Source organism: Clinocottus analis, unplaced genomic scaffold (assembly GCF_023055335.1).
Source record: "Clinocottus analis isolate CAN_PGR_092001 unplaced genomic scaffold, fCliAna1.0.p SCAF_3, whole genome shotgun sequence".
Lineage (NCBI taxonomy): Eukaryota > Metazoa > Chordata > Actinopteri > Perciformes > Cottidae > Clinocottus > Clinocottus analis.
The window spans coordinates 10,765,216-10,780,220 of record NW_027176042.1 but is presented as its reverse complement, the minus strand read 5'-3'; the positions used below and the strand labels follow the sequence as shown (position 1 = coordinate 10,780,220).

Here is a 15,005-nt window from a genome sequence, read left to right as displayed (position 1 = left end):
CAAACTATCTAACTAACTATTTGGTTTAACTCGTCATAAGTTGATATGGGTGACACAGCCTGGAAACAGAAAAGTAACAAGGTTTTCATGAGGTTTCAGACTGTAGTTTTATTAAGATGGGAACTTACGTTTCTGCCCCATGGCGTTGGGCATCGGAGGTCCTTTCTGAGGGTCCCTGTAGGTCTCCTGGTGGTTGGCAGCATAACTGGCCAGTGGGGCCCCCGCCAACGCCGAATCCTCGATCCATTCTGAAACAGCAAGAGGCACATGTTCTCTAGACGAGGTCTGGGCAGGTGCACAGTTGCCCTACTTGTGGAAGAAACTGGGGCTAAGGGCTCCGGGACAACGCAGCCTACTGTGCTGTGTGTTTGGGGGAAAACAGGAACTTGTGATGGATTGTTTCTGAAACATCTCATCTCATCTGTGCAAATACAACTTTTGCTGGTCTGGTGTCTGCCTGAGATTCAGGAACAAAACATTCCCACCAAGCAACAAGTGAAGGAGCGTGGTTCAACAACTCCGACTACCAAGATATGGCTTTAAACCTAAACATTACATGCATACATTACATTCTAACGGCTCACACCAGTTCATGAAGCTTTTATCGCTGTTAACGTCCTATTGAATGAAAATGGAGACGTGCGAAAAATAGAGACCCATTTCCCTTATAATGGCCTGCATGTTTGATTAATCACCTTACGGCATCAATCAGACGACAACCTCCATTAATATTCTAAGCAGTGTGATGGAATCAGTGCAAAAGTGAAAAGAATTGGGAAAAACCCCGGCTTGATAGTATTGAGTTTTTCTGAAGAGAGATTGAGCTTTCAGACGGGGAGTGAAATCAGCAGTTAATCGAGTGGAATCGAATGATTTCTGCTGACCGAGCAGAAGGTGGAGCATGATAGGAGACTTCCTATGAGGGCCGGCCTGCATTTACAATTAATCTCGGGCTTCAGGGCGTCCTGTGAATGCATAAGGTTTCAGACGGGAAGCAGGAGCGACTAAAGGTTATCAATTAGCTGTGTGGTGGCAGCTTTGCGAGCTAAACTCATGACTGTTAATACTGGTAGCACTTAGACTTAGATAAGAAAGAGGCTCTCAATGGCAAGCAGATGATGTTCACTTAAAGACAAACTTACCTTTCTTCACCCAAGGAAATACACTTTTAAGATATTGCCACAAACAAATGCCGAATGCAACATGGAAAATAGAAATCAACTTCCAAAAAAGGCTGCGTGTTACAGCCGCAAATAATAATTATGCCTTTATGAAAGGGCTTTTAGCAAATCATAAGGCGACATCCAGAAATACTGTAGCAGCAGTTGTTATACAGACACAATCTTGCACGCACGCACACACAGAGACAGACAGAGACAGAGAGAGAGAGAGAGAGAGAGAGAGAGAGAGAGAGACTTAAGCAGATAACTCAGTCAAACACATGAAGAGAAAGAAAGGAAATGACGCCCTTGGTGGGGGCTTGTGAACGAACCTCGGATGTAGCGCTCACCTTCGGGTGGCTGTTGGCTTTGGGGCTGAGGCTGCTGCTGTTCCAGCTGCCTGCGCCTCTTAGCCTCCAACACTGGATTCTCATACTGGGTCTTCCTGTTGATATGACTATTGGGACGGCGGAAGGAGGGACGAGTGGATGGAAGTAGAAGGAATAAGAAATTAAGGACGGGGGTGGGGGTGAATAATAGGAAGCAGAAAACAGTATGAAGGAGGAGAAGTAAATATCAGCAGGAGAAGTGGAGCGCAGCAGGGAGGGAAGATAGACACAGAGGAGAGGATTTGGGGAAAAAAAAAATTAAAGAGGAGAGAGATCAGGTCAAGAGAGGGAGGGGACACATGGCAATACGTTTTGATTAATACACAGTGGAGCAATACCCATGCATCCATCCATCATACATACACAGGAATCCCTGTCTGACACACGCATGACAGAATCGCGCCCACAAGTCACATCAAAATAAAGTTATGATGAGGGCTTAATTTACGCCACACTAACCTACCAGCACTGATAAATAACATCTGAAAGCACCACATTCTACACCACAAAAAGGAGATGAACAGGAGGAGAACATTTGCCAAGACAAAGAGGGGGAAAACATTAAAAAATGCCAGTCTCGAGCCCCCAGGTGCTGCTTTGAACAACATCAAAACGCTTGAAACACATTCATATTAATGCTGAGGCCCTGGGGCTTTACACAAAATGACACACACGCACACCCACTTTACCAAATGATAGCGACACAAACAAAATGGCCTACATTTTACAGTACACAAAAGACCAAAATAGCTGCAGCGAAACTCTTGCCTTAACATCTTACAGCATTACTGCACATGCATCAGAGCTGCTCCTGTTTACAGTAAGGTCAAGAGTTTCTGCTGCTGGAATGAAAACGAGTAAAATTATTTCTTTTGAAGTGTCAGAAGAAAAATGCTAGGCCATTTCTTCTTCATTCCTGCAGTGTCAGCATGTGCATTTACTGAAGAGTGTTGGATGCTTTTACATACTGTGTATCACTTACTCAACATAGTAGACCCCGTACACTGGATCGTCTATTTTCTCCCATCCTGGTGGAAGTTCTAAAATAAAAATACATTTAAAAAAAAAAGGACAAATTGTGAGTGAGACAGAGGAAACGGTGAAAATTCAAGGCTGTCAAGATGCTGGGGGCCGTGCATCCAGTCATCAGAGACGAGGCCAGTGGAGACCTTTTGCCTCTGCATTGTGCCAGTCAGTCTCCAGGGCCAGAATGACTCAACAGCTTCACAGGCTGACTGCCTGCACACCCCCCCACCCCCTCTTCATCCTTGTCCCCTTACACTGCTGACATTTCCACACATCAGATAAGAACGGTGTGAGACCCCCTCGGGCGGAGATGAATGGAGGGATGGAGAGGTGCAAGGAGGTGAGGAAGAAGAATAAAGCAAGAAAGGAAGGACGGAGTAAGAAGGAGGTGGGAAACTGCTTGATTTGAAACAACTTCAGTCTTACAATGTGCAGAGAAACTGTGAAAAATAGCTTTTAAATTAAACCTTATCTTTTCCTCATATGAATGATAAACACCAGCCAGAGAAGCACATTTCTTACTAATCGAATGCCTACATTAGCGAAAGCCTGCTTCATGTGAGGAGGTGACATTGAAAGCAGCTGCTTTCTCTCAGTCAAGGGACACTTATACAGACTTTCAGAGAAAGTATATAAAAGATATGAATATGACTGGGGCCACTTCAGCAGCCTTTAATTGCCCGATGAAGCAATCTGACTGTATTTCCATCGTGTTTGTCGCCGACAAAGCCATCCCATTACACAGCATTGACTATTGGCTGGCCTCCACATAGATAATGCCAGAGGCTTCTAATTGGCTACACACACAGATTGTCCAATAATCCTCTCCTGTAATGTATCAGTTTTACATATCATTACCCTCCGCCAATTGAGCCTCGCCCTGTGTCCAATTAGATGGTAATTACAATCATGAAACTTGAAGAGCCTCCCTCTGCTTTCTAATGAGGAGGGCCCTTAGTTAGAGTAGTCATCAGCAAATGTAAAACATAAAAAAAGCCAGATGGGAATGTTTAAAATGGTACGCAGGTGACACACACCACTACGATTACAGTCTGTTAGACCAGGTAGTTAGCAAAACTGAATTAGAGCGACTACGGACAAATCTGCATTTAGAGTCGTCAATTTAAGTTACTGCAATTCCATATTTTCAACACCTACTAAAAGCAGCAAACCCAAATAAAAGCATATACAGCCAGGAAGAAAAGAGGAAAAAAGGAATGAAAGGTTACAGCGGCAGTGGTGTCGAACAGGGTGAACCCACAGAGCGGGCATGGTGAATTATCATTCAGATTTCTCAACTGGAACGTGAAATGGAACGCAGTCCCGCATCGCCTCCCGCAAAATTTTAATCACCCACTTGATTTCACACTGCGCTGGTTCCGCTCCTGGAGGAGCACCTGTGACTATGTGCATGAATGTGTTTCTCTGTGTGTGTGCAAGTGTATGAGTGAGTGAGTGAGTGAGTGAGTGAGTGAGGGCATTTGGTGCTACAACCTTCTTAACGGTATGGTATACATTTTAATGAGTATAAAGGCAAATGAGAAAAGACAAAGAGAAAGAAATGTGTCCCTCATCCAGTGTTTCCTGCTCACATTGTGTCCCCACGTTGTTGCTCATCCAAACTTCAGGAATATATTGTGACTTCAAGCATGATGAATGACATGTTTAAATGTGTGTGTCTCATTCTCTTGATACTGTGCTGCAGTTGATTAATCTTGGGTAAGTATGTACTGCAGAGGCACTTTGAGCGTGTGTGTGTGTGTGTGTGTGTGTGTGTTCGCGCATAAAATGCTTCAGTCTGCTCCTCCTCAGAGGACTGGAGTTAATTGCGTTCCTTTGCCCACCTGTATTGATGAATAATTATTGAACATGATCCGATCAAGGGCAGTCTCGTGGACTTGATCCAATGACTTTAACATGGCAGCTGATAACATGGCAGTTGTTTCACACAACAAGACTGAAGCCCTGTGATGTAGAACTGTTTTTGCATGTTTGTGTTACTGTATTGCTGAGATGATGAGAGCTAGAAAGAAGCTAAACAGTGTGTGATGTTTCTCTGTGGGTTACCTTTTGACATTTAGTCATCTAACTTAATAGTAAAAAAATATCGATTAATGCAGCTTTAGCAGATGATCAAAAACATTTCTATACATATTTAGGAGTCATATAGAGTATAAGTCCCTGAGGCTGATGCACACCTTTCTAATCCCATTTTACAAATTATAAAATTTACATTTTATTCCTTGACTTGTTAACAGCAATGCACAGCACATTTGGTGAAATGTGTATATTTATCCTTGTTGTCCCTGTATTTCAATGAACTGCAATCATGAATCAGATATCTCTTCTAATGGAATGACATCATTCACTATCCATGCACGGTCTCCACACACCATGCGCTGCCGAGTCTGATCGGCCAGTTAGCGTGCTGATGGGGCACAGCTAAAAAAAGAAAAGGAAAAAGGCCTGTTGTCGTCTGACTCAGACAGACGACACCAAGCTCTTATAAATAAAATGACGTATGAACGTGTCCAGTTTGCTGGTGGCATGTGTGTAAGTTGACAGTTGTGTTCAAGGCCGGCTTTCTGATCACAAAAAAATACATAAGCCACACACTGAGAAAAGATGAGGTAAGATCTTTGTCCATCTGGCATAATTCTATATAACTAGAGTCATTGTCATCTCTCAGCAACAGCAAATGACTCTGTATGAGCCTCTGGTTAGGGTTTTCATGTAAGCATGTAGATGTGTGCTATTAACTGTTGTTGGGGTCCACTTGCAAATGTATAAATTCAGCTTGAAGTTTTTGAGTTGCAACAGAGAATCAGAGTGATATAGTGACACACAAAACATAAGAGAAGATACTACCTAGGTCATTGTCCAGCTCCTCTGTGTGTACCCCTTCTACTCAGCGGGATGGACGGCACAGCACCACAGCATCGTAGTAAAATGGAAAGAGAAGAGGGCGGGGGGGGGGGCACATCTGTGAGTCAACAACATTTGAGAGCCGCAGCCTCATGTGACAAAAATCACAAGGTACATTTTTCCCTAACGACTGGATCAGTGTGAATGATCTGTGGTTTGATCCAGCAGAACACGTCATTTTGCGAGTAGTAATGCACCACACAGATGGGTAATAAATTATAGCAAATAGCCTACGACATCATGATTATCTGCATTAATGTATTTCCCATTTCTCTGTGTTTTGGTGAAACATCTGTGACCAGGCGCGGCGCCTCGGTGGAGGTCAGGGAGGGCGTCGCTCGTTTGAGCTTCACGATGCGACTGATACCGACAATTGTGGGGTAGAGTATCTTGCTCTGACAAACAGCTTAGGGAAAGAGCAGAGCAGAGCAGTGCCACCCAATGGCTTCTCGCCATTTCCATGACCCAACACTGACACCCGAAGGCTGCTTAGGGAACCATTGCTCTCTGCGATTTTCCTGAACAAAGGGCTTCTCTAACCCAGGCATAACACTGCTATCTAAATATAGGGTTAGTTAATTGGACACACATGAAAAGGATGTAGAACTAGTAAATTACTTTCTTGACAGGTGTTTGTTTCTGACAGTTCTTGAATAATATCGAGACAATATGGGAGAAACCTGTGTTTTGTATTTGAAAAGAGTGTAATGCATACTGGTAGGATTTGACATAAACACAGAAAATCCTGTCGGTAGTCATGCTCATGAACGTACCATCGTCGTCACATTCTTCCAGGGGTTTCTGAGGCTTTTCCATGCACCGAGGGTCTATCCAGGAGGTGGTCTTTGTGTTGTGGCTGAACAGAAAATACATACAAGTAGAATTATGGAAATAATGGGATATGTTCTCATATCCTCGTATATAGCAAAAAGGGTCTCTAAGACGCTGACAGGATTTAAAGATCATATTCCTGGATTACTTGCTGGTTTGACACAAAGTAACTAGTTAATGATGTTAATATTAGATTAACAGGACTGAAAATTAGAGCCTTCATAACAATTTAGCACAAATATCGGCCCAAAGGAAACACAAAGAACTCCAGTCTGACCTCATAGAGGAAAAGCTCTTCCATGATTTACTTTAAAAACAGACGGCAGAGAATTAGAGTCTGTGCATTCAGAATATTTATGAATGAACAGAATATCACAAGGTCACAGCACTTAGAACAGACCTACCTCTTTGTGGGCTGTTTTAGGATTTTGGATGAATGGATAACAACAGAAAATTGCAAAAAGGAATTGCAACAAAAATGTTCCCGCAGACTCAATTTTTCAGTTTTCTATTCAAGTCTGCCCATGTGCCTCAAAGCATAGTCGCTGCATCACGTGACTAACATGCTGAACGTAGCTAACGGTGGTCTTGATTTATTCTCCCTTATATTGTTGACGATGCAACTTGTGTGTCTTTTAATTAATGACCATTATGACACACATCACACACAGCAGAAACATGGAGCTGCAACTACAAAATAAGTGAATGACTGCATGGAAGCCTGAGAAAATGTGCCATGTTTACATGATTAATGTAAAAAAACAAAGAGAAAGCTGGAAATGTTGCATCCAGACTTTGAGTGAACTTACTCTATAAAGTAGACCTCTCCGTTCTCGGTGTAGGCCATCTCCCAGTTGTCGGGCAGAGTTCCCAGAGGATCCTCCGGTGGAGGATGGCTCAGGTGAGAGTGTGACTGCTGAGTGCTCTCCGTGGTGGCCGATGGCGAGGGGGTCCTCCCAACGTAGGGCGGGTCACTCTTGCGCAAAGGAGGGGGGAAAGGGCGCACCGAGTGAGGAATCTCGTCCAATTCACTAGAATCTCCTAGAGAATTGAAGGCAAACGGGACTCTGTGTCAAGAACATTTTGGTTACAGGATGCAGAAACATGTTCCACACTTAAAAAGCAGCAGTGGAAACAAAACCAAATTATGTCAACTAAAATGGATTTTGGAGAAACGACTGCTGCTTTAATCCCTCCCTGGCTGAGGTCAGTTTATTTCTGAGGAGATACAGCACATGCTTTAGCCAGGTTGTTAACATGATGAACTACAGAATCATGAAAACACAGAAGGTGAAAGGGGTAAAGAACGACACTTTTGATGCCACTGTATGTCATTTATCTGTGCAGTCAAAATTCCTCAAGGACGGGAGCTGTTCACAAGTTTTTAGAAAGCCTCATCTGGCCACCATCTACCCTCGGCCAAAGGACTCTCCAAAGGATTCACTTTTCTTTTTTTTTTTTTTTACCAAAACCACTCACAGCTAAAGACACATTTACTTTAGTTAAAGACTGCTGAGTGGGCAGTTCACACCTAGAGCAATGGTTTCAGAAGTGCTCGCACCTAATTTCCTGTTATCTAATTTTCACACTCACATTTGACTTGCACCCTCAGAGCTGGCACAATCACAGGCGGCAAATAAACAACTTTTGGTCCCACCTTCTCAAAACACATGGCAGAAACAGCTTTAGGGCTGAGTCAACCTCCATACAATGCCTACTGGCCTACTGACCTACTAACACAAAAGGACATTTTTAAATGTCTCTTTATATATATATATATATATATATATATATATATATATATATATGCTCTTGTATGATGCTGCCTTTCACCAAAGTGCTCTCTCTCCACCTCCTTTGCTGCACATACCTGTAAAGCTTTATATATATATATATATATATATATATATATATATATATATATATATATATATATATATATATATATATATATATATATAAAGAGCCATTGAAAAAAGGCTTTAAAAGGGTTAATATTATTACTCAAAACCATCAGAGAAATTGAATTAAAAAACAGCACTGATGTCAATTTAATATTTTTAATTCCTTTAATAAAACAGCCCTCTAATTCACGAAACACAAACAACCGACCAAGTACTAATGTAATTTAAGACTTCAGAAATGGAGGTTGCTCAGTCATCCACCCTCTGCTGTTTGCAGCCAGATGGCACTATTTTACATTTTTTGACGCATAGATACAGGCAGATGTAGTCAAACTCAGAGACCACTTACTTACCAATCAAAGACGCTCTTGTATGATGCTGCCTTTCACCAAAGTGCTCTCTCTCCACCTCCTTTGTGCTCTTTCTTCTACTTCTTCATTTATGAGCTGATCCTCCTTTACAAAACACAATCCTCCCTTTGCCTCGCTTTTTTTCCCCTCTCTCCAATTCTTTACAGACATGCCCACTTTGCTTTTTCAAGGCCACTCCCTCTTTTTCCCCCCATTTCATTTCCTGCTACCTTGTCTCCGCTTGCATTCCTTCCCACTTCATCCATCACAACTAAATATTCACTTTTTTCCTCTCCGTCGAAACAGGGCAGCAGAAAGCAGCGTCACAATCCAGTGTTAGGCTCCAGAAGAAACAAAACGCCGCATGTTCTCAGGCTGGTGTTGAAGACGGCTCTGCAAGCAACTGCCTGTGTACTCACTGACTTCAGGTCTGTTTGTTTTTCGAGGTGTCCACACTAGCCGGAGAAGCATGCGAGTCACGGTGTAAGTTCCGAAAAGAAAATGTCAATAAACCAACAAAAAGTGGTGTGCGAACCGCCATTAGACAGTTAGTTGCAGATAAAAAACCTGTGTGGAAATATACAGGTAACACCAGCAAGCCTGTGTGCCGATGCCGAATGTGGCACTTCATATTGGCTGTTACATGTGTGAAGCTGCCAATTTTAATTCAATTTAGTGTGGAGTAGAGTACTGGCCTGCTATTTTGTATCCAAGTAAATTCAAATTGTGCCGAAATCCATTGGAGACGGGCTGTTTACACTTGGCTCCAGAATGTGTTTCAAATGTGCCTTGAGTGACACGACAAGTGACTCGTTTTTGGATTTCACGTCCGTGGAAAAGAAATGCACATCTGTGCTCAACTAAACAGCAAAAAAAAGGCTGTGCAGGCGGTTCAGTAGCCCAATTGAGGTGCAGACTTCAAATCCACCGTATACACGTGAGGCTTAGCAGTCTCTTTTGCATTACACCGTTGCATGGCCCTGTCATAAATAGTCTAGGGTTGCTTAGTTCACCCATTAGATATAGTCTGATTAAATCAGTTGTTTAGTCAGGTGTGTTTAGCCCTCGTTTTGTCCTACCAACTTTACAAAAACCCAATGGTATTCATGTAAAGGGTTATTCCAGCTATCTAGTATTTCATCTATATATAATTTGGGGGGTGGGGGTTAGGGATGTCAAACGTTTTCATGGGCCGAGTTGAACTCTTCATCAGGAGAAAACACAAATAACGCTGGTATGTTCTGTACTAGAGTCTCCTCTGCCTCCTGCTCGCTGCACATACCTGTAAAGCTACTGTTCATGTCAGGGAGGTCCTCGTCGTCCTCCTGCTGCTCTCCAGGCCCTATTCCAGCATTGCGCATGTCATTGTAGGACTTGGAGCGTCGGGGAGTGGAGTGCTGCGAGCCCGGCAGGCTACCGCTGAGCTCGTCTGGCAGTGGGGCATCACCGCCGCTACCACTACTGTTAATTACTTTCCCACTGGGGGGCTGCACCGGTGGCTTGGGCGTCCCATAATAGTTTCCTAGGCAACGAAAGGAGAAGGCAGGGATAGGGGAGAGGGATTTAAGAAAAGACAGAGAAAATGGGCATTTTAGTAGGAGGGGTAAAAAGGTTGCGTGTGTGTGTGAGAGAGGGGCTGTAGTTAAAGCCTTTGTATGCAAAAAGAGAGGGTGGGTTTGTCTGTGGAAGAATGTGATTCTTGTTTCTTGTTAGACCCAAATACAGTTCAGAACACTTTGTTTTAACTTAAGACAAACTCATGAATGTTTTAATCAAACGGTCTCAAACAATATTACTTTTTTTTCACATTTTGAGAGTCAGAGTTGATACGAAGAAATGTTTTGCATTTGGAGACACAAGCACAGTGGGAGTTTTCTTCTAAATAGTTAATTTAGTGAAGCGGTTTGCAGCCAGACTGTCTTCCAGTGCCACATTTCAGCTAAACACACAAGAGGATAAAACATGCAGAGATGATTGTTTTCTTTTTTGACAAACTGAGTCATTTTCCTGCAAAGTGAGACCAAGCAGACTTTAGGAGACAACACCGTCTGAAAACCAGAATATAAAGCTACCTGCTTAATGGGACAGAGTGGCATTAGCGACCAAAACATAAAGACAATCTTTCTTGTCCGGGTGGCGAAGTTACAATCAAAAGGATAAATTGGCAAACAACTTAATTGGAGAATTCACTGTTTTTCCAAACAGACATTTTGGCATCGCAGGAAAAGAACATGAGTAATTGATAACAATAATAATTTATACTGGCTGAGTTCTCAAAATAGCTCTTCAATGATAAAAACCTGTCCAAATATTTACAGTGCCAACACACATTATTGTATTATTGTATTCCTGGACCGAAGCAAGTTGACCGTCAGAAGTCCATTCACCCCAGCTTTTCCTGGCTCGGCTTTGGAGGGAAATCCTTTGTTATGGAACAGTGAACCAGCTAACTGGACATAGCAGACACTTAATTAAACATTATCTGACTGAATAGAGCTGATGCGGTAGTGTTGTTGTTTACAGTCCTTTCAGTGTTTCAGCAGGGAGTGACCCTGGTTTATCAGCAAACCTTCTCACTTGCTTATTAAATGGACTTTTCTGGACAGTATTGCTATTGCACGTAGTACTGTGATGACAAAATGTAGTTTGCATCTATTCAGAGTGCAAACTACATTTCTTCCTTCTTTTTGGATGGCCGGCGCTCCGATGAGTCGAACCAGGAAAATACGTGGCAACTTGTTTGACGCAGACTCGTCATTTTTTTGCCTTGATTTGAATGTCATGTTCACAGGTCGTTCACAGAGGCATCAGGAACAAACTATGCATGAAGTGCATACACTGAATATGCATTAAAATGGCGAGTAGGGAGGGGTTGCACTGGGAAAGTAATATTAAAAACCTTCTAAGACTAGATAACCTGCACTGGAACGCCATTCCCATCCGTCAGCCTCCCACCCTATCATCATTCAAGGAAGCCCTCAAAACACACCTCTTCCGCTTTCACCTGTTAAACCCCTGCACCTACCCTCCACTATGCCCCAACGTTTAGTTTGCTTTCTTTTCTTTCTTTGTTACCTAAAATGATCCGTTTGCTTTGTCATCCCATTTTTGTTCTGTTCCGTTTATCATTGTTTCTTGTTCATAATGTAACGTGTCTTTGCGTATCTAGGACAGCGCTAAATAAGTTAAAATATTATTATTATTATTACATGATGACTTTTTCCATCAACATGTTTTTGTTTTAGCAAATAGAAAAAAGTACTACCTTGTCAACGATCAGGTAGGATGTTATTAGAGAAATGTGGCACAGCAACTTTAAGTCACGTTTTAGACTGAAAAAACCTAAACTAAGCCGGAACTCAAAGGCTTGTGTGTATCTGTGCCAGTTGTCTAGCCTACAAACCCAACAGAAATCAACCAAACACTAGTCCAGTACCTCGATGCAGTATATATCCACCACATCAATTTTTCATGAATATACCGTTGTTTCCATAAAAGACAAAGCGCATCAAGATTTTGACAGCAACCTTTTGAACTTTCCCATCAACCTTTTCTTCTCTACTTTTGCTTAAAAAAAGTGTGCCCGAGAGCTACTTCCAACAAGCCCCAGAGAAAAAGGAGGTAAACATGTTGCTGCGGGACGTCTGACCTATATTTTTGCTGGACACTGCTATCGGCAAATACCAAAACAAGCAAGCGTATTACAACATCTCCCACGTCTTCCTGCTGCAATGCACAAGGACGTACTGAGGAGACTTTCGGTTCAGCCGTTTGTTTATCCGTCTTTCTGCGATGGGTGCAATTTGATGTAAAAGCAGAATCTACAGTGAAGAATGGGCTCTTCGACGAGATGGAACTGGCACCAAAACTTGACTGTTGCGGGGGCGGACATGTTTTTATCGCTGGCTGGAAGCACCGAGGAGACATGGCCCCCCCCCGCTGTGGCAGCAGTTGCACCTGTCCAGGAGCCAGCTGATTGGCCTGGACAGGGACACAACACGGCTGCTTATTGATGATGTACCATGGGGTGAGCACTGGCTGGAGGTACAGAAGGACTTGGTTATTATCTGCTATAAGAGCAGGCTCATCTGTCCCAAGTCAGGTTCAATGCCATCCAACTATTTAAGCTCATTCACGCGCAGAGAGGAGAAGAGTGAAAGTCGTGTCCGAGTACTCCTCCACTAAAAAGGTTTGAACGGGAGCGTGCCCCACTGTGCCAGCTCGCGGAATTTAAAACCTTGAAAATGTTACGCGGCGTTGCATACAATACACCCGAACAAGTGTGGGATTTGGGGATTTACCGTCATACGTTCCGATCTCCAACAGGGTCCCACTCTTCTCCAACTCCAGGAAGTCCTCCACTGAGAGGAAGTTGTAGTCCACGCCAGAAACCTCTCCGTCACGTGGGGAGCGGGTTGTACCTGGCCAACGAATCACAGAGGGAAAGTGGAAGTTAGCAGACGAGAAAGAACAGCAAGGAATATCGATGGAGAGGTCTTAGTGGCAGCTCGCGTGGGATAATTCACTGGAGGCATTGCTTTCGTCTTAGCATTCACTCCACTTCTTATACCAACAAAAAAGTAGTTTTCTTTTAAGACATTAGTATCTGAAAACTGGTTAAACAGCCATATATTCTTATTACCATCTCAAAATGTGGTGGATGTGAGGTAAATGAGTATGCGGTGTCACAAATAACGTCTCCATTGTTTGCTGTGATCTTCATTCACACTGGGGTAGAGTGCAAGGTATCGTCGTAGCACCTTAGTGGGATCCTGCCATACGTGGGGGGATATGGGAGTATGTGTGTGTGGTTTGGCATGTGGCCTGTGTGATTCTAGCACTTGTCTTTTAATGACTGTTGACAGTTGGCCAGCGTGGCGTCGATTGTAAACAGCTTTACAGCTGAGATGACAACACCTCCAATTTAGCTGATGATAAAAGTCAGTTTTCCTGTTTTAAACTTTCGGATCAGGCCATCTTTGTCCCAAGAGTGCACATTTCTTGAGAGGTGTCTTACTCTCGACTGCATTCATTTTGTCCTGCTATGAAAATGAAATTATTCGGTAAGTGCTGAAAAAATGTAAGCATACAGACAAACCTCAAGACAAATACTCTTTCTTGTCTTCTGTCTGCAACAACAGAGGGCTTTCCCTTCTTTGCTACCTTCCCTTGCTTTCCTCTCTTGATCTATGCCATCTTGCTCCCCATCACTCTGTCGCCAATGGGCCGGGAAGCAATAAGCTGGTAAAAATAGATGTGTGGGGAAAAGGGGAGAGGCTCCTGACTGCAGCCACGTTCAGTGACACTGGTGATAAATCACAGATGTGCAGTTCTGCACACATGTGGATTACACTCACACAAGAATTACAAAGAAAGACACAAGAACTACAAGAACTACACACAAGAACTACAAAGAAAGACACACAATCTCTCACACAAAATAATCTTGGCATCATCCATTCCTCTATTCTTCAACGTTAACCATGTGATAGTCTGCTGTATGGGCACAACCAAAGAGCGCTTCCTGTTCATCGCTCGCAAACTCCACTATTTGTGGCCAGACACTTTAGAAAATTGATCTAAAAAGTCAAACAAAACCCATCTGAAGTCTATCAAACAAACATGTCTGCCCGCTCTTTTCCCAGGCACCGAGTCTTTTACAGAACATCAACCTTGGAGAGTCCTCAGCCGAGCCTGAGCCTTCAGCCGACTGTCAGTTCACTTCCCACACAAAAGCGGCCATTGATTGGACTCCATTTAGACACTGCTGCTCTCAGAAAACCAAGTAGGAAGCGGAATTGTGACCAGTGTTTCAAAAGGGATAGAAAAGCAGAGCCTTGGCTCTGAACCCAGGGGTGAGACACTATTATCGCTATAGGCCTAATTCATTCAATAACCCCCCCCAACACACACACATACACCCTCCCCCGAAAACACACACACAGGACATTTTTCATTGACACCAAGCTGGCTTTGAAATAGAGTGAGAAAGAGGTCCTGAAAAAAGCCCGGAGCCTAGAGTTGGGACTGGAAGAGCCCAAAGATGACTAAAATGCAGAGGAAGCCAGAGAAGGAGTGAGACTCTACCAAAGCTAAGAGTTAGCATAATCCAGCTCCTGGCACACACAAAGGAGCCTTGAAGATTTTCTGTGAGGGTGTTCGTCTAGTGCTGGCTGGCTCATGGCTTAACGGCTATAACATCTTCACCAGCTGAGATGGCTGGGTGGGCGTTGTGTTAAAATAAAAAATTATCATTAGCAATTTAAGAAAATTATCAAGGAATCAAGTGTTGAAGTACTGACAGTCTTACTGTAGCGGAAGGGGCTAACACACACACACATGTAAATGTATAATGCACAACAATAAAGGCTGCAGGACTGTATGTTCTTAAGAAAACAACAAAGACAAGAACAAGGAAAG

At 43.1% G+C, this 15,005-nt stretch overlaps 1 protein-coding gene across 5 annotated transcripts in view; it reads right to left on the bottom strand.

Annotated features, from left to right (window-relative positions):
* The window catches only part of magi1b (membrane associated guanylate kinase, WW and PDZ domain containing 1b), a 117,491-nt gene that overhangs the window by 32,119 nt on the left and 70,367 nt on the right, over positions 1–15,005 (bottom strand). For all 5 annotated transcript variants that reach the window (XM_068593377.1, XM_068593379.1, XM_068593378.1 and 2 more), the window contains exons 3-10: positions 12,887–13,006; positions 9,868–10,107; positions 7,141–7,372; positions 6,274–6,356; positions 5,444–5,479; positions 2,532–2,589; positions 1,511–1,617; positions 129–248 (exon numbers count right to left, since the gene is read on the bottom strand). In XM_068593377.1, the coding sequence (XP_068449478.1) occupies positions 129–248; positions 1,511–1,617; positions 2,532–2,589; positions 5,444–5,479; positions 6,274–6,356; positions 7,141–7,372; positions 9,868–10,107; positions 12,887–13,006 (996 nt within the window). The remainder of the gene's footprint in view (positions 1–128; positions 249–1,510; positions 1,618–2,531; positions 2,590–5,443; positions 5,480–6,273; positions 6,357–7,140; positions 7,373–9,867; positions 10,108–12,886; positions 13,007–15,005) is intronic.